This window comes from Apteryx mantelli, chromosome 5, assembly GCF_036417845.1.
Source record: "Apteryx mantelli isolate bAptMan1 chromosome 5, bAptMan1.hap1, whole genome shotgun sequence".
NCBI lineage: Eukaryota > Metazoa > Chordata > Aves > Apterygiformes > Apterygidae > Apteryx > Apteryx mantelli.
The window spans coordinates 81,217,803-81,237,699 of NC_089982.1; the positions used below are offsets into that span (position 1 = coordinate 81,217,803).

General features: G+C 53.2%; 1 protein-coding gene across 1 annotated transcript; it reads right to left on the minus strand.

Annotated features, from left to right (window-relative positions):
* Window positions 1-8,623: 8,623 nt before the first annotated feature.
* On the minus strand, window positions 8,624-15,646 carry CD8B (CD8 subunit beta). The gene is made up of 5 exons (XM_067297202.1): window positions 15,593-15,646; window positions 12,460-12,810; window positions 9,704-9,799; window positions 8,958-9,047; window positions 8,624-8,693 (listed from the first exon to the last, which is right to left on the minus strand). The coding sequence occupies exons 1-5, from the start codon at window positions 15,636-15,638 to the stop codon at window positions 8,653-8,655; spliced, it is 624 nt and encodes a 207-aa protein (XP_067153303.1). The 5' UTR covers window positions 15,639-15,646; the 3' UTR covers window positions 8,624-8,652.
* Between the last annotated feature and the right edge of the window lie 4,251 nt (window positions 15,647-19,897).

The following is a 19,897-nucleotide window of genomic DNA, read 5'->3' on the forward strand; positions in this document are numbered from 1 at the left end:
TGAAATAAAGCTGTGGTTTATGAGCAGCTTGCTGCCCCCTTTTCTTTGCAAAGCTGCAGCATTGAAGGGGTTTGGAGAATGTCAAATGTGACTGTCACACCTTAGAGAGTCACACACTCTCTTTCCACTCTAGCTGTATGTTTCCAGTACAGTGGCCAATACCGTCACTCTTCTGGATACTCCTAGCGTAAATATCACATACCTTAACATACATTTTGCAACCCACAGATGCTCCTGCACTCTCATCTCTCCACTGCCCAGCCTTCAACTGGATCACTAGGTCAAAAACCTCCATAATCTTGGTGCATGTAGATACCTCAGCCGAGAGTTTGGTGTAAGGAGACCTGGATGTGTGAAGAGTTTGCAACACCGCATGCATGGCTTTACACAGGCTTCCTGCACCTTCTGCACTGATATTGCAGAGCTGATGTGTGTAGATGTTTGGTGAATCAGCAGTCAGCGATATCATCCTTTGGAGGCTGGTTACATTTTGTCCTCCAGGAAGGGGACTGCTTTCGCCACAGCTGGAGCTGGCAGAAAAAAGGTTGGTTTTCTGCAGCCCCGATCTCCTAAATACTGCAGTGACAAGATTCAGTCTAGGACTACAAGAACACTTCATATCTTCTAGCACCAAATATGGGCCTTCTTTAGGAAAAGGCAAATTATCTCAGCTACAGTGTATCAATTTTTATCTCAACAGCGGTTCCAGTCCTTAGTTTGTGAACTGGGCTGATGCTCTCACTGCCGATTCAGTTCGCTGTTGCAGTCCCCATTTCTGCAATCAAATTTATAGTGGGTCTGAGACGTTGTTTGGTAGCAGGCCTCCTAGCTCGGGCTCTCACAGCCTTGGATCCTGCTGCGTTGTCTCCCCAGCGCTGGGTCTCCACCAGCTTGGAGGCTTGTCATGTCTGGTCTCCTCCCTTGGTGCAGTGCCGGCCTTCCTCCCCGAGGTCCTGGTGAAGCAAAGCCAGGTGGGACACCCCAGGGAACATCTGGGCCCTTCTGTGCCGGGAGGGAGGACTTCACCGGGGAAGGGTGTTGCTGCGCGTCTTTACTGTTAATGTCTCTGAGAGGGAACCTGAATTTCCCCAGCTGATTGTAGCTAGTGGAGGGGAAGCGTTCCCCCTTTCTGACTACCCACACCTCCTGCCGAGAGCGCTGGTGGGGTGTCACCCCGCGGCTTGCTTGAGATTACTTGCTTCCTCTATTTTGTGGTCCTGTTAATGACGTTGGCTGGCTTGTACAACTAGTTATTTCTTCCCAATTTTGCATGACTTTAAAGAAAAAAAGACCTAAACCCCTCCCCCAAATCCTCGCTGTAGAGTTAGCCCTGTAAAGACACAACCATAAACCAGGACACAGTGTTCAAAAGAGGCAGGGGGGAGGAGAGATGGTTCCATCAAAAAGCAGCAGATGGTTTAACGTTCCCCCAGTCATCGACAAAACACACTGAATTCAGCGTTAAAAAGAGTTTCGCTTTTAGCAGTCTGATCCTGGCTGTAAACAACAAATTACAAAAATTACAAATCCTAGGGTGAGAAAACAGCAGCTAACCGCCGACCTGAGCTGAACCTTTTCATGCACACGCACGCACATTCCCACGTGCACGTATATATATTTGTGTGTGTGCATTTTCGTTGCTGCGATGATGCATTTTAATGCTGCCTTCTGTAATGCAAGTAAATGCCTTGTATTAATCTGACCAATACATTTGGAAACCAAAGAAAAACATGGGCGTTTTCACAGAGATGGACCAGGAGGAGCAAACCCTCTGTATGCACGGACCCTCACGTCGTCCCTGTAGGCTCAGATACCCCAGCGTTTATTCAGGCCGAATAGCAACCGCCTGCTCCGTGCAGTTCAGCTTGGGGTTTGAAGAAGCAGCAGGAAAGGTGCCCAGCCCTGGCCTTCCTGCGGCACGTTTCTGTTGGATCTGCGTTTCTGTAGTGTGCACCAGGCCAAATCGGCTGCTGGGCTGATGTCTTGGCACGATTTAAACGCAATTTACTTCCCCCATTCTCTCTCCCTGCCTCCTGAAAGAGGGCTTCAGGAATTAAGTGCAAAATAGGTTTTGCATCAGCTGCCACGCAGGGCTGAATTTCATCCCGTGCGAGCAAGAGTTATTTGGCTTTGGGACTGCGGAGTTGCAGGTTCCCCCCACGCCAGGTCAGGAATTGGCTTAAAATAATTGGATGGAAACAGCACACACAAGTGCACTTTAGGTTCTGTTTATTTGTTTTATGTGGCTTCTGAGTGTCCTCCTAAATTCTGCTTAGATTAAGTCTTAGGAAGAGTTTAGGCCGTTGGTTTCCAATAGCAATCCAGTTTGCCTGTCTGGTGCCTTGTAGGTGTTGAAAGCCAGCAGGCGCCTTTGCTCCTGCTTCCCGCGGCGCCTCCCTCGGGGTGCTCACAGCCACCTCGGCGTCCACCAAACGGTCGGTAAAATTTGTGTAGGGTCAGGGACAGAGCAACAAAATCTGCGGCACTGGGTTATTCCAAAGCGGCAGCTGGTGGAGGGGCTTTTGCACGGCAGCCTTCGCTTGGAGACGCGGAGCCGGAGGAGGTCCTCACAGGGCCGGGGTGATGGAGCTCGCTGAAATGCCACCAGCCGTGTCCCAGAGCTGCGCCTCGGCTGGCAAGCAGGAATGAGTGAAATCGGTTTTGTTTTAAAATAAAATCACCCCCCCACCACACACACAAGGTCTTGACTCGAACTTTGCAATGAAGTAGCGGTGCGGTTTCCTACAACTCGGCATTTGGTCGGAGACTCTGCCCACCCCCCCACCCCCCCGGGCTTTGAATATGCGTCGTGTGCCACTAGAAAGGAAAGATCTCTTATTTTTCAGTATGACTCTCAGCAGTTGCTTCCACACTTGAGGTTGTAAAATCCTCAAGTTGTGAGATTATTCGAATATGGAAAGTACAGGTAATGTGCAGAGTTTCCTATAGCGTATTAGACACTTTCCACCAGTGCTCGTGTGCTTTGAATGTTTGGTGTTTCCAGAACATATATGATTATGAATTGTGAAGAGAGGGTTTGATTACTGCTGTCCATACCTGCTCTCCTAGAGACGTTGCTCTCACCACGTTTGATAGTGTTGGGCTCCGTCGTATAACAATTCACATTTAAAACATATCCTGCAAACATTATCTTTATACACATTAATCTCTTCACATTTATACATTGTAAATGTGCAGAGAGACTGGAATGGTTTTGAATTCGTCCAGGATGCAAGAGAAATATAGAAACTCTGTAGCAGCCTGGTGTAATAAGGGAGGTCCAGCATGGACCTGGTAGCTGGCTAACAAACTGGAAAGAGTGTAGGAGCAAGCGGGCCGTTTCCATGGGAGAAGGAGGTGAGCAGCTCATCCTGGATACCGTTTCCAAGCACATGTAGGATAAGAAGGTGATCAGGAGTAGTCAGCATGGATTCACCAAGGGGAAATCATGCTCAACCAACCTGATAGCCTTCTACGATGCAATGACTGGTTGGGTAGATGAAGGAAGAGCAGTGGGTGTTGTCTACCTCGACTTCAGTAAGACTTTTGACGCTGTCTCCCATAACATCCTCACAGGCAAGCTCAGGACGTACGGGCTCTGGGTAACCCTGCTTGAGCAGGGGTTTGGACTAGACGATCTCCAGAGGTCCCTTCCAACCTCAACCATTCTGTGATTCTGTGAAGTAAGGGGCAGCGAATGAAGCTGATGGGCATCAGGTTCAAAACAGGTGAAGCAGACCTTCATGCAGCCGGCTGACTGTGTCCTTGCCAGAGGACACAGAGGATGCACAAAGTTTCTGTGGGTTGAGCGGTGACCAGATAAGTGCTTGGAAAAGGGGTCCTGTATGGGTTACTTAATGCACAGCAACAGGCTCAAAATCTTTTGAGTTGCAAATAGTCAGAATATTAAGGAGAAGTGTCGTATATGCTGGCCCTGTCCTTATTCTTCTCTAGGCAGCTACTTGTAGCAGGTGTTGGACGCTGAATGGTGGCCTTGGTGGACCTTTGCTCTGAACCAAACCACTCATTTTGATATCCTTTAATATAAGATCTCATTCCAATGTATCATTTTAAGGAAACCATTTGCTGCACAACTCCACATCCATTTCCTCTGAAACAGGAATTTTCCAATTATCTCAGTCTTTAATTCAGAGCACTTAAATCTTACCTAGCCGTTGGCTCTGCCCGAGGAAATTCACCCCCAGGAATAAATCCTGCCATTGTGCATAGCTCTCCCAACAGCTCCGTCCTCTGCATCATGGATGCTGCGAGGAGAGGGCTGGATCCGACCCTTCCACGTGGTTGCTGCAGGGAAGGAAACCCGTTCCTGGGCGCGTGTACCTCCAGCGCGAAGGAGCCACGTGCGCGGGAACCGCGTGTGGTTTTCAACACCCGCGCCGCCCTCGGCCGCTCTCTGGGCCGGGAGGGTTGGCTCCAGCCCGCGACTTGCTTCCCGACCTCCCAGCTGCGCGGCTGAACTGCCACCAGGGAAGAGGAGCGGGAAAACGTGCCCGGCGCCTGGGCCGGGTGAGCAGAGCGGGACGGGGCGGAGATGGGCGTCCGAGGATGATTTCCCACCCCAGCTTTGCAGGTTCCCTTTCCAGGTCACTCGCTGCCTGTGAGATACCGTGTACCTTGCTGGGGGAAAAAAAAAATCTGTTTTTTTTTAATGTTTCGCACTAGGTTTCCATTTATTGATCACCTTGGAAAGTGCAAATAGTGATAATGATCCCCCCCCCCCCCCCATTTAAAAGCACCGTGAGGTCCTCCTTAATACACCCGGATACCTTAAAGGCTAAAAGAGTTTGAAGCGTGTCTTTAGCAGAAAAGGCGAATGTCTAGGGAATAGTAAAACTCCTCTCCTGTTGCAAAGGATATTTAAAGTGTGGGGTGAGTTTTGTTTCAGACGAAAGAACCACCAGGGTGTTAACAAGTTCCTCAAAGGTAACTAATCTTCCACGTGTTAGCAAGCTGCGAGAGAAGCAAAAGGCATCATTTATACAGATTTATTTTTAACGCGCTCCGAGTCTTTTAGCGTTTGCTTTCTACAAGCTCGGGAGCGGGGCAGCAGCGAGCTGCAGCCCGGGGATGTGCTGAGGCCGAGCCGCCGGGAGGCTCGACGGATCCAGCGTTTTCCCGGGAACGTCCCTCCGGCGTCCCGCAGCGCCGAGCCGCTGCTGCATCCTGCTCCGTCTCGCGCGTGAGCCCCCCCCCCACCGCGTGTCCCGCGAGCTTCTCCCCGGCGCGTTTTTCTCCAGGCGATAGCACTGTCCATGGAGACGAGGCAAAACCCGCGTATTTAAGTCCTGTAGATTGTCTGTGAAAGAGCCGAATAGCGTGTGCGTGCGTGTGCACTAAAGGGATGCGGCAGCACCAGGTAAAAATCGGGATTTTTTTTCCCGACTTCTGAGCCATATCTATATTTATACAGCAGAAGAAACAGATGTTTAGAAATTCCCAAGTGGACATTCAACAGGCCACTCGGGATGCTTCAAAGTCCTTTTTTTTTTCCTGCAGGAAGGAGATATTTAATGGCCAGCTGTCATATATCGAGCCATTTTGACCAAGGATAAATACGTAGGGATATAAATAGCACCAATGGATACACATATCTCTTTCTCCTTTGCATGGATTGCAAATTCATAATTCAATAGAGATGTTACTCACTCTTTCTGCATTAGCGTGCCAAACTAATATGTTTATGACTCTGCAAATTTTTTTTTTTTTTTTTTTTTTTTTTTTAAGATTTAGGAGCTTTAAAACCAGGTATAACTCCTGATCTAGCGTCGCTAGCTTGTTTTCAGTTGAATGTTTTCAGCTGCACCTGATTTTGTATTGAATCGTTTGGGCTATAAAAACACAGACTGTTGATGTAGAAATGACTGGGCAGATTAAAAGAATAAAGAAGAACTGAGCGCTGCCAGTAGCAGACTAGCCACTGAGACGCTCTTGAAAGATTAACAATATAATTGCTATTTTTTTAGACTGTTGACAGAAGTTTTCCAAAAGCAGCAAGAATATTTACTGCAATGCGTAACCCATATTTCTGCTCTGCTGTCGGTCCTCAGAATAGTTTAATGCTTTCAAGATATGTGCGCGCTGCTTATTGAAAGAATCACTGTAGTCCTTTTTCTAACATCACACTGAATAAAACATATTTAATACGTGACAGATTATTCCAATGTGTCATTTTTGGCCTCTTTCACACTTCACCGCCCAGTGATTCGTGGGAGGGGGCACGACGTGCTAATACTTTGTATTTAAACCCACAGAGCTGCAAAAATCTCTTTTTGCTATTTAAAGGCCTTTTTGGCTTTATCGTCGCTTTTGCAGGGTTTCTTTGTGCCTTGTAAGGTGGCATCATTCATTAGCCACCGATTTGAGGGCTTGGGGTCGTACACGGATCCCGTTATTTTTCCCGTCTAGCTGGGGAAGTGCCTTGCTGCTGGGAGGAGGTGGAGAGGAGGAGGTGGGAGAAGGCCGGCCGGTGCTGGGAAAGGAGTGGATAGAAAATGAGGAAGGAGTTAGGGAACGGCATCAACTAGGGAAGCCCCCTCTGCCTGTTCGCGTTGCACCGCAACAGCTCTGCCCTTTCGCTGGTTTTGCTGTTACGCTTTCAACAGCGACGGGGTTACGCGAGGGGGAAAAAAAACCCAAACAAACCCTTTTTTAGCTGCAAATGTCCGAGGGCTGGGCTAATTTTACCAGGAATAAAAGTGTCTTTTTATTAGTGTTTCCGTCTGTGATTTTTTTCCATCGGGTGCCACATCCGTGAAACCGGCTGCTGAAGCCTTCCTGGACGCGGCAGAGGTTTACGGCCGTAGAAGCCCCTGCCGATGGCGACAGGAAGGTGACGAGCGAGGTTGCCTCCGGGAGCACGTTCTCTGCGGTCGCCCCGGGCTGAAGGCGAGGGATTTTCCTCTTTCAAGTCAGGACAGCTCGCATGAGAGGAGCCCACGAGGCGCTCCGGAGAAAAAGAGTTGGGTTTTTTTCTTCCGCAGAAGTCACCAGGGGTGGCCAAGCGGAGAGGACTTTCCCTGCTAAGGAAGCACCTAACCCTCGGCCGTACTTTGCCCCAAAACGGGGCACGGCCATGGCTTCCCTTGAGGTGATTGGGGGGGGGGTGGCATTGCTCCTCGTGTCCCCCCCGCGGCCGGAGGCATTTCCGTCGTCGTCGCAGGCTCGGAAGCGGAGGGGGGCGGAAGCGCCTGTGGCCCCCGCGCCCCACGGAGACGCTCGCCGCCGTCACCTCGCCGAGCCTGGAAACCCCCGAATTCGCACCTCCGGCGGGGAGCGAGCCCTCGGGCCGCGCCGGGTGAAGCTGAGCACGCGGGGGGAGCGCTGCCCCTGCAGAGACCCAGCTCCAACAGCACTTAGACTAGATTAGGAGGCACATTTGGGAAAAAAGTACGGGTTTTACGGAGCACCGGGAAAGCCGCAAGCACGCCGGGCATCCCAAATCAGACCTCGCCGCCGGGGCTGAGCCCGGGGCTGGCCCCCGCGCCGCTCGGGGTTTGCCCACCTCCGGGCAAGGCCGCTCGTGGAAGGGATGCTAGCCGGGGGGAGCCGGCCGCGCCGCTAGGCTCGGCGCCAGCCGCCGGCCGGCTCCGCTTGCTATCATCGGTGCCGGCGTTGCCCTCCGCGGTGCTGCCCGAAGCTCGGCCTTGGGCGTATCGCGTTGGCTGGGCTCCCTCTCCCACTCTTCGCAATCTCCTCCCGCGGGAACGGCCTGCCGGCTCGGCCCTGGGACACCTGGACGTTCGGTTCCAGTTTAACCCTTGCCGGGGAAGAGACGCAGCCGACGTCTTGTCCCGGGCTGCAGGAGCGGATCCTGCTCGCAGCCCCTTGGTGACCGTCTAGCAGCGTCCACGCTCGGCGCCGCGCCGCAGGGGACCAGCCTGCACAACCAAGCTGCTAAAGGATTTATTTGCCATCTCTAAGAAACGCGCCTGTGCCAGCCACGCAGCGACCTGCTGGTGCGGTCTGCAGGCTGCCGCAGGGACTGGCGGCTTTGTAGCAAAGTCCTATCAACCGGCTTTAGCAGGAAAAAAATAAAAGCATCTACGTGCTATTTTATAAGATGAACACGGACCACGAAGCCCTCAGACTATCTTCCCAGCCCACGGTACTGAATCCCTTTTTTTTTACAGCGATGTGTGCGGCAACACACGGAGCACGCAAGCGGCCTGGTCCCGCGCGGCGCAGAGCCCGCTAGAGCGTTTGGTCCTTCTCAGGCAAGCGGCCCCGACGGCAGAAAGCCCTCAGCAGCTTTTGAGAAATGCCCGGCGTTTTGCAGGGTCTGGCCCAGTCTGGCTGTAAGCTGCTGCGCGAAGGAAAATCTTAAATAAAGTTGTGGTCCATCACACGGACCAGGTCTGTGTCTCGCACTGCACATCCGTGGCCGGTCTCCATCACGTCCTTCCTGGGCTGCGGGTGGCACCCCGGGGAAGGCAGGCAGGGTCTCTGAGGACCTCTCCACCATCCTCGTCTTGCCAGTCGCGTGCCTGGATTCGGGGGAGGTTGACTACGTGGCCCGTGGTGAGCTGCGGGCATCTGGGTCAGGTCCCGGGAGGGCTCAGCGCTGTGCAGAAGAGGGTCCATGGTTTCCCTTGTCGCCAGCCAGTGCGAGGTGGCAGGAGGGACCGGAAGGACTTACTGCCTGTGGACGCGAAGCCACAGCCTTCGCCGCAGCCCTGCAAAGAGAGGTCTGTCACCCAGGGCCCCGGTCCCAGCCTGTCCCCCTCCACCAGTGACGCCTGGAGAGTCCCAGCGCCCAGCCCCAGGCTCTCCTGGGGGCTGCGAAACCCGCCGTCATCCCGCTGGGGAAGCGCGCGTGGGGTGCTCCTGCGGCCCGAACCGCTCCGCTTGGCGGGGACACCCTCCGTGGCCGGGGGGGGATGTCTGTCCTGCTCCCCGCCCTCCCAGACGGATGACCCCCTCGCTGCCCAGTGGCTTACGGTGAAAGCGGTAGATGGCGGCAGCCAGGCAGAGCAGCAGGGTGAGGGCGCAGGCGGCCAGCGGGATCCAGACGAAGGGGCTGCAGCAACCTGGAGCACGGGAAGGAAACGGCGTGGCACGGTGAGACGCTGCCCCTGGAGCTGAGCACCCTGGGGACCGATCCTGCCCCCGCCAGCCTTGCTGGGCTGATCCCCACGCGCATATTCAGGACTGGAGGACATCACCAGCACTTCGGGGTGTCCTTTGGGGTTGCGGTAAACCCTAGGGCATCACAGGGAACTTAGCCATGAGCCACGTTAATGTTTTTGTGGAGTCCTCATCCCCTCCCAGGGGTGCCAGGCACACGTAGGCCTGCTGCCACCGCCGCCGCAGGTCTGCACACCAAAGGGGAGACACCAGCACTTGCTCATTCCTTAGGCAGAGCTAAATGGAAACGTCTCCTGGCCCCGTATGCCAGGGTCTAGACCCTGTGTGCCCCTGGGGATCTCTCCCAAAGGGTGAGACCAGCTCCGTCCCGAGCTGAGGATCGAGATGGACCCAGATGCCCAACCACACGGGGTCCCATTGCCACAGCCTGCTACCCTCGGACAAACTCAGGCTGAACACCAAGGACCAGTGAGGAGCCAAGCACACAAGAGGGGCGAGCTGAGCTTGGCTCACACACGAGTCCATCGGTCTCAGCGGTGCAGTGCTAAGGGTGAGGAAACCCTCCTGCAAGGCAGCTTGAGCGAAGATGGTGCTGTACCTTTCTTGTCGACAGGTTTGCTTTTGGTGATACACCGTGTGGGCTTTTTGGAGGGTGGTGCTCGAGTGGACTTCGAAGGCAGAGGCAAAACATCAACTAAAGAGGTAGAAGTTTGTTAATACTGCACTGAGCACCGTGGAGGTTTAAAACAGCAGGCAGGAAGGTCTGGAAATTTTAGCTTTTAAAACTATTCCTTTCTCCACTGAAGGAGGACTTTCAGCACTAAAGGAGTTGAGTCTTTGCACACCAGCATTTCTGCCTGCATTGGCTGATGTTTCCAAAAGTCAAGATTATATATAATGCGGTCCAAGAACTTCTGGAGCTGAGCCAAGGCTTTTGTGTGTGGGACCCAGCCTGAGACCCCTGCAAAGTGCAGGGTCTTCTGCAACCTGCCCTCTGGCTTGGCTAGCATGTCTCCAGCAGGAGACCTCTCACGCTTGCTAACAACTCAGTCCCCAACAGCTTCTGAAAGCCTTGGCCCTAAAAAGCCTATTTCAAACAGCCTAAAAAATAAGTAGACTGGAAAAATAAGCAGAGGAATAAGCAGAATGGGAAGATCAGACCCTGCTCTAAAGCTATAACGTTGTCACCAGACTGACCCTGAACCAGCATGGGCTGTCGGCTCATGCGTATGGGGTACCGAGTTTCTCAGTGATTTCAGACCCTGTCCAGAATAAAAGAACAAACATGAGATAATTTGTGGTTGCATGGACTGGGTTTCAGGAGCTTGGCCGGAGCCCCTCGGTGGCCACAGAAGTTAACATGGGCCTTTAAGAGCATTAATGCAATGGCATATTAGGCAAACAAGGGCAGAAGATCAAGCCAGAGAAAAAGAAAACTTTCTCGAGCTACATTTGCTGCCAGACACAGTCTCATTAGCGCTGGCCGACAGCCAGTAATAAGCACTGGCAGGATTTGTTCTGAGAACGGGATTAATGTGTTCTGGGATATTTCCAAAACAGATTTTGTATGGCTCTGCCGCCTAGAAACACGGAGAGAGAGTTACTAGAAAGTTCCCGTCAGCTCAGAATCCAACACTTGATCCTGACAATGCCCGAAAAATCCCCTCCTCTCCCGCTGTCTTTGGCCTTAACGCAGCCGAGCAATTTCCAAGTGGCTCATTTGTTTATCTGAAGGTTTTGCGTTGTTGCCCGTTGTGCTGCTAACCATGCATTTGTTACACAAAATCAGAAGTAACAGGAGATTTCAATAGCACTGGGAGGTTTTTAAGGGATCTCTGGATCTTTTCCATATTCAGGTTACTATAATCTTTGCTCAGAATTGGATTTTTTTGCTGATAAAACAAGGCCATGATTTATTGTGCTCAGCATGGATTATAATGTAGCACATTCATCTGTCTATTTAAGTTGGTCAGGAAAAAATCCCACTAATTAAGTATCTGTACATCTGACTACTCATACTCCACTTACCCAAAATTCTGGGCAATTCAAAACTATTTTTTGATCTTCTGTCTGAGATAATTGAAATTCCTGTGGAAATCACCGTTAATTTAAACGGAAAAGGCTCTCCAGTGTTCCAGAACTCATCTGAGACGTTAGGTAACTGGGGTTTACCTGCATTACTTCTCCCTTACTTAACAATAGGTTTTAAAAAAAGGAAGTTAATGACTATTCATTTTACCCTGCATACTGAAGGGAAAAAGAAAACATCCAGTGAAGTCTGAGTTCTCCCAGACCATCTGTTGGGATTTAGTTTTAAATTGGAGTGCCCTTGATCGTGTTGAATTTTAGCCGTGTTTTCAATGCTTTGCTTTTGGGACATAGATATGTCCGTAGTTGATAAAAACAATACTCCTTTATCTCAAATTAGTTTTTCCTCAAGCCGGCAAGAATCCAAAAGGGATGTCTGGGCCAGCTCAATGAATGCAAGTTGCAGGGCACTATTTGCAAAAAGAAATGTAGGGGCACGAGCGATGGTTTAGAGCCAACTCCTGTAACTGCGGCTTGGCTAAATAGGTTCTTCATCTCCCTCACGGGCAGCAGAGAATGGGTTGAAGCCTACTTCAAATACATTATTTTTTCTACCACCAACCCTCTGCTCTGTGATCAAGGGAAATGGACTGAAAAAAGCAGCTCTTCCAGTGCACGAGGTCTCCAGCATGTCCCTCCTGCAATGGGACCTACACGGCAGGCCTGATTTCAGATTAGATGGTGGGCTGACAGCCTTGAGGGTTAAATTCTGATTTATGTGTAGAACAGGCTTGAAACCTGCAGCCAGATCCACTGGTCAGGAGAAACCCACTGTCCCCACAGCAGCAATGCAAGGGGTGAAGTCCCCCAGTTTTGAAAGTATTATTATAATGTGGAGAAAGGTAAGGAAGAACGAGAATGTGGAAAGACCTGTGAGCTAAACAGGGCACACATCCAAGCTCTCATCAGAAGCACCACAAGGGACTAGAAAAATGCAGGGCATCCCCATATTTTGGTTTGAGTGGCTTCCCTTGGAAGTCCTAAAATGACAGGACCAATGCTGGGTCCAGAGCATGGCCAGAACAACCACTGGTGGCAGAAGGACTACCACATGCAAGCTGTCCTACAGTATAGCCGTTTGTTGTATTTTCTGCCGTATCAGGGCTCCTCAAGGAAACCCCAGAGCCCAGACCTTTCCTGCTCTCCCTACCCTCAGATCGGGGAGGATCAGGGCACCTATCGACAGTCATGTGGCTCCTTGGGGACCTTGTCACACCAGGCCATTGGCACGTCTCCGAGCCCGGGGCCAGCCGGGGCGATGCTTACCCACGCTGAGCCTCGTCCCGTTGCCGAAGATGAGCTCCGAGGACTGGGAGATGGTGCAGTAATACGTGCCGTTGTCTGAAGCTTGGAGGCGGTGGATGTGCAGGTTGTAGGAGTTTCGAGAACTTCCTCTGTAGACGCCAAACTTCTCCCCGCTGATGTTTGTGCCGTATGTGTTTTTGCCCAGCGGGTTTGAAAATACCAAGAACTGGAAAAGCTGCCTCTCCTGGTTCCATCGGTACCAGTACACCCCGGACTGATCTTTTTTCATGTGACAGGTGATTTCTGTTCTGTTGTTAGTTTGGGCTAAAATATGTCCTGGAGTCTGAGACAGAAGTAGACTTGTACAAAAACCTGCAAAAAAGACAGAAACACGTAGTTATGCCTTGGCCATTGCTTTTTTTACATGGTAAGCACATATTTCCTTCTGAGGTTAATAATGTCAGTAGTCACAGATCAGGGGGTCACACCGGTGAGAAACACGAGTCTTTATCATGAAATCCAGCCAATATTTCACTGAAGGCCTTTTTGGGTCCCTAGCTATTTTTTGGCCAAAACACAGGTATTTGTTGTCCCACAAATGTTCATCTAGGAGGAAATTAAGCGGCAGAGAGGGATGGAGGGATGTTCCCTAGGGTGTCCGCGGGTCTGCGTGCTCGGGGAAGGGGCTCTGATGTCGTCTCCAGTGGAGGTTGCTCCTGCCCTCCTGTTTCTCTCTCGTTTTTCAGAAAGGCTTCGCTTTGACCAGATCTTTTTGAGCCTCTCAGCTTGTTTGCGAGATATTTTTCTCAGAGAAGCAACACGCAGGCTGAAGATAAACTTGAGATCAGATCTCAAAGGCAGCAAAAGCCCAGCCGTGCCGAACGCGACCGCAGAGGTGCGCGGCGCAGAGCGGGGAACCAGCGGGTGCAGAGTCCGCATCTGCTGTTACACGCGTGTTATAGCACATAGCTGGTGCTTTAAACGGCTCAATTCAGTGTCCCCGGGAAGAGGACCCTCAGCTGGGATGAGTGATGAGTGGTGTTAACGCAATGGGGCAGGTTTTCCCTGGGGGTATTTCTCCAAAGTGCCCATCCGATCCGATTTTTTTGATGCATTTTTTTTTGCGGCTGGAGAGCTAGCAGGGCAGCAGGCTTCGCTCCCCGTGTTGCCAGCTCCGGTGACGTGGCTATGAGCCTGTCCGTAGCCGGAGCTTCACTCCTGAGCCTGCGGCTCTTGGAGCTGCGGGATCACGCAACTGCACCAGCCCCTTCTCATGCAAAAGCATTGCTGGTCCTTGGAAGTGCAGGAAAAATTTGGAAAAGGTGGCTCCAAACCAGGGGAGGAAAATTAATATGAAGATAATTTCAAAAGGAGCCAATTTTATTTTCTACCCGTTTTCGAATGGCATTATTTCTGTAGTGATTTCACGCTCTGGGGGAAGGAGAGGGACTTAGGGGCAGCTGATGGGTTTGAAAGCTTCGGTTCGGCATCACTGTGCTTGGGCTTTGCAGCTTCGGTGGAAATTATCTCTGTTGTTCTCTGCCTTGGCAGGCACCTGAGCGATATCTGCGTGAGAGAGGAGAGAGCTAACATGTCCTTGTGAAAGAATAACAGGGGACTTGCAGTCCTTTTTTTCCCCTGAAAAACAATCCTACAAGGCTGCGAATACTCTGAGACCAAGTGAAAAACCTGCTCGGGAGATAAAGACGCTCTCTCTTCCCCCGCCTGTTTCCCAGGCTCATTTCAAAGTCTTGCAGGAAGCTGAACATAACACATTTTTTCCACTTTTTTGCCTTAAAATGTCCATATTCCTTTGAAACATGTCATGCCCCTGTTTTGGAGTGGCATCCTTCAAAGCCAGGCTGTGGGAAACGCCTCCGTGTGCTTGCTGAGCCCCCGGGGCGAGAGCTGCCCGGACTTGGGGCACGTCGCCGCCAGGGTCCCTGGCTCGAGGCGCCGCTGTGCCGGGCTCCCACGGGGAACGGCAGCCCCCGGAAACCCTCTCCATTTGGCCACTGAGGAGATGAGCAGATAGTCAGGAGGGATGAGACGGGATCGTGCTCAGCTGGGGTCTAAGTCAGCGGTCAAACTCCAGCGGGTTGAGTTGGGAGGGGGGTAAAACAGAGCTGAAAACCCATCTTATACTGCAAATGAACCCCCCGGAGCACCCAGGGGAGCGGCCAGGGCTTTACCCCCGCGCTCGCGGCGTGGGTCCTTGCAGGGGACCACGCAGCCTCGGGTGCAGAGGGCTGGCGGGGGACAGCCCCGCCGTGGGAATCAGCCACGCGCCTCGGGCCGGCTGCCGTCAAATCTGCCGTGTGGCTCTGCAGCTGGATCACCATCACGAACCAGCTCAGCCTGTGGCGTTGGGAAAGTCCTCCGGGAACGGGCCGTGCTGGGCTGCCAGCAGAAGGCTGCTCCAACAGGCTGCGGATCAGTTCCCTGGGGCCACGGAAAGAGGTCGGGGAAATCTGGGGGTGACGACTGGAGTTGCCATCCCAATATATACTTTTAACAGGCGTTTCAAGCTCCCGGTGCTTTCTGTCCTAGAACTGGTGAGGCCGAATGTCACACGGAGAGGGGGGGACACCCTGCAAAGCACCGGTCTGCAGCTTTGCTCCCACGTTCCTTACACACGCTCAGCCCGCACCGTCGGCAATCCATCGGCGACGCAGCGTGTTTTTGTAACACGCTGATTTTTGCTATGGCCCTTTGGAAACATTCAGCCCTTGGATGCAGCTGGAAGCAAAGCTAGCCGTATACTTATCATCTTTGCGTTATGTAGACAGTGGAGACAGACAGGTGCTAGCTCCACCGGTTACAGCATCCGCACTTTGGAAAGCAGCGTACGCTGCAACCAGGAGCTCCCCGTAGCGCGTCCGCACTAAGGGAGCCACAGCAAAAACCAGCCTCTGCTGCGTCTGTACTGTTATACGTTGGTCTATAAGTTATCAGGTCGAGAGGTAATAGTGTCCTGCGATGTATACTATGCCCATATTTTTTAACCTAAATAATCCAGACGCTGTGTCACATCCCATGGGACGTTGTTGATCAATGGGGATGGCTGGGAAGGCTCTAACGCGGCTTTAGCTGCTGCCAGCTCCCAGCCGCTGGCGACCTCCGGCTCCGGGGCAGCGTTCCCGGCGGATCTTACCTGGGACCTGGAGGCAGAGGTAGAGACGGAGCCACTGCCGTGCCATGGCGGCGCGCGGGGCCGGGGACGCTGGCGGAGCCGGGGACCGGTTTGGCGTCACCAGGGGCCCGCGTGGCCCCGACGACGGTGCCGGCCGCAGCTTTTCCCGCGGGTCCATCGGCCGGTCTCGCCCGTCACACCAGCGGCTGCAAAGGAGGTTTCCACCCATTCGGACGTGCCGGCGGCGGGGAAACCCTCCAGCTTCCCCCGCTCGCCTCCAGCCCCCCGAACCGCCGGCGCCGGGAGTCCCCCGCCAGCCCCCCAGCGCCTCCGCCGCGTTTAGGCGCCCGACTTACCCTGCCCGGGAGGCTTCCCGTCTCGGCACAGATGTTTCCCCCGCGCCTCTGCCGCGGCGGCCGCCCGCGCTGCCGCAGCCCCGTCCCGCCGCGTGGCCCTTGCCGCGGGGTGCGACCTGCTTCAGGGCGGTAAAGCCACCGGTCTTCCAGCTTTGGAGCGCTTTGGATCACCGTTGGGAAGAGAGAAATGAAAACTCATTCAGTGTCTGCTTCCCAGAGCCGCTTCTCCGTATTTCACCGTCCGGCTGTTTGTGCTTTTTTCTGATCTAGTCAATTAAGAAGCAACAAGCTAATTTGGGGGCTCAGTGTTAAACAAACGAAGCAAAAATAAACTAATGAAGCTGCGCCGTTTTCTCCTCTGTTAAAAGCAGAATTTATTCAAAAGAAGGAGAAGCTGCATTTTTAGAAGCGAAGAGGCTCAGTATAGCAGAAAGCGGTAAAATACTTGAATGCAGCTGGCATCCGTCAGTACGAAGCGACCAGTGACCTTTCAAGCGTTGAGGGGCGGCATCTTCTCCGGGCCTGGAAAAAGGCCGAGCGCGAAGCGAGCTCTCCGCGGCGCAGGGACGCGAGGCACTGCAGGGTTACAGAGAACTTTGAAAACAGCAGCGAGAAACCTCAAACACGTTTGGTGGGCGACAAACCACAAAAGTGAGGAAATTTGGCTGCAGCGCATCGCCTCGCGCCTGGGCGTTGCTCTGCGAGCTTCGATACCGAATGTTTTATGCGCAGAAATATTGAAGCCGTAGATAAAATATCACAGTTGCTCTTTTTGGGGGGGGTATTGAGAGCTTTGAACCACTCAGGCTTTACGGTTAGAATAGTGAAATACATAATGTGAAATTACAGTGGAGAAGTCAACTGTTGTCACCAGCCTTCAGTATTTCCATGTTTGGGGAAAAAAAGGTGCTGTTAGGTGTAATTTGCTTTACGTGCTGCCAATCACGGTTCATTTCTGTTCCATGCTCCCATGTGCACGCGCTCGCGGCCCTGATAAAGCCTTACGTCTTCCCGGGGGACCGACGGCCACCGGCGGAGCGAGGGATTTCTCCTCCGTCCTGGCGCTCGCCGGAGGCCGGGCTGCTGCGGGGGCGCTGAGAAACACCCCCGCGTGGAGCCCACCGAAGGACAGGAAAACCATTTTGCATCTCTTTAAGAGCAATTTCGTTTTCCCCTTTTCACCCGATTCTCCACGCCGCTATCACAGGTTTTTCCCCCTCCACCCCTCGGATTAAAATGATTTCCTGACCGAAGCAGCCCCGCTAACCACTGACAACGCTGGTGAAGTCAAAGGGGGTGAAATAGCTCCTCAACGCTTTCCTGGCCGACCCAATGCCACATGCCGACGGAAAATCCGGGCAGGACGGGAGATGCTGGGGAAGGGGAGGCTTGTCCCGAGCTTTGCCCTGCTTTTCCCTCTTCGTTTAGGTCTGAGAGGGGAAAAGGTCTCGGTGTTATTCAAAAGCGTCTCGTCTCCTGCCTTACAGCCACCCTGAAAGGCGAAGCCAAGGGGGGGGGGAGATGAAAGGAGGCGAAACTGCCCCGAAAGCTCAGATGATCCGGGGAGCGGATGGGCCTGACTCACTTTTGATTACCCCAGGAAGGTCCCGTGTGGTTTTCCCCTTTGGTGTCATGTCGCTCTCAAACCAGGCCCCTCGCCCGGCCGGTTCCAAGCAACGTCTTCAGCCCGGGGGCTTCGGAAATAACCACTGCCAGTGGATTTGCTCTTTCACCCTGCCAGCAGACTCGGTGAGCCGAGCCCACCGGCTGTCGCCCTTGCAACGGCTTCTCCCCCGCTTTTTCTCACCATTTTTCCCAACTAAAGCGACGAGGGGCCCCGGGGGAGACACCCCCCAGCCACGCTCCCGCGGAAGGGGGTTATTCCGAATATTTGCGCCCGCTGGAAGAGCAAGGGTTATTTCTTTGAAGCCGCTGTTTGCACCCGCTTCAGCTATTTCCCGGAGGCCAAGCGGTTCCCAGGACCAAGGGCTGCTCCTGCTAGAAAACATTTTGGAAACGGGACCCTTTCATCTGGCGCCCGATCGATAACAAAAAACAAAAGCGCTGTGGGAACCTGCCGGCCGCCAGCTGCTGTTGACGCCTTCCCCACGTTGTTTGGGGTTGCTCGCCTGGGAAGAAGACGGGGGGGGAAGAAGGGTGCAAGGTGAACCGATCTCACAGCGGGGCCCCGATCCGCCGGCGACCTTGCTGCGGTAGACGGGCTCCCACGAGCCCCCAGCCACGAGCGACGGCCGGGCACGGTGGGGCCCCCCCTTCCCTAGGGTCTTGCCAACCTCGTTACGCTTTTCACTTGATTTTCTTCCTATTTCCAGCTCCTTACAGCACAGTGTCTCCTTTCGGGGGTCAGAGCAAAGTGTCACAGAAGGAAAAAAAAGGGGGTTGCAAACCCCGAGCAGCTCCTAGACGCATTTCAGTCTCCGTTAAATTCCCATTTCGCTGCAGGGGTGCCAGGCTTGGCTCTAAATGCAGAGGGCTGGAGATGAGGCAGCGCCCAGGACGGCAGGTCTGCCGTGCCGGGCTGTGCCGGGGACACGGTCCACACGGGCGGTTGTAGGATAAGCCCCCGGGATGCTCCTGAGCATCCACAAATGCAAATATACAGATCCTGGGAGAACAAAAATGCCATAAAAATAAGGGGAAAGCCGTGCCCTCTGTTGTAAGGGCTGGATTTCTGGATCAGGGAGAGCTGCTCCGGGAGGCTGCACAGATGCTCTGGTGACAGGTCCGGACACCGAGTTATTTTTCTACTACAGAGTACTCAGGTTTTGGGGAAACCTAGGCAATACAGACAAGGGTGGAAGCACTCCCTGTGTAGCTGTTGGACTCACGCTCATGGGTAAAAATTACATTTCTGCCTCTCTGCACGGCTCTGGATGGGCCCCAGGCACCGAGGAGCCTCAGCACCCAATGCACAAGGTCTGCAGGGAATTGCCCAGTTTCGGAAGGAGATCCCAGCTAGATCCTGGCTTCTTTGGGCAGGGAGAATTCAAAAGGGATCAAACAAGGGATGACTGCCTGAAAACGGGCGTTTGTGCTCTCTCTGATGGTTTGAAATGTGCCTTTATCCTCAGCTGGCCCCATCAGCGAGCTGCTCTGCCCGTTCAAACGCAGCTGATATAGGGCAGAATTGCAGGAAATAAGGGCCCGTGTTGGGGAAAACCGGCCCGTTTGCAAATGGAAACTCCCTGGAGGCCAAGGAGACGCAGAGGAACGGTGCTGTGATCTGCAGTGCGGTTTTCTGGTGTGATTGGCTCAGTTTCCATTTTGCAGAAATGGCACCGTTTTGACAGAAAATTCCCGGTTGCTCTTACCCGAAAGCTTGAAGTTATTACGATTATTTTTTTTTAGCTGGATTTATTCCAGGGAAAGGTGTGGCTTTGGGGAGAGCTGCAGAAGGAGGAAAAGCAGCAATCAAAACGACAGCACTTTCACTTAGCGAGATGAGTAATACCTTTTTTCTTTGTAATGGCATAAGAAAAAAAAAGAGGAAAGAAATCAACCGTGCAGTTTTCTAAAGCGCCCTGAGCTAAAATGTGGTTTGTAGGGCAAGGCTGGGAGGTTGTGTTTGCCTTCGCAGGTGCAGATTTACAGCTGTTACCGGGCCCATGCGACACCGGGGTCTCGACTGCCGGCGGCTGGCAGGGCCTGACCCAGATCGGGGGGGGCACAAATTTGCACCTTCGGAGGCACGAAGCGGTGTCCGGCAAGCTGGTATCTGAGGCACAAGTGCAGCTCTTGAAGTCCAAAGGGGGGATGAATCCTAACGTGAGCCATGTGAATTTTCCTGGCGTTTTCCATCGAGCTGGCAAGCAGATTTCTTCGCCAACCCTCTTGAAAGCGCGAGCGCCTGGTGCAGGTGTCAGGTGCGAGCGGCGCGGGGAGCGCTGGGGCGCCGCTTGTGATCCCCCTTCAAAGCCCAGCTGCTGCCGTGAACAGGCTGCGGGCGACG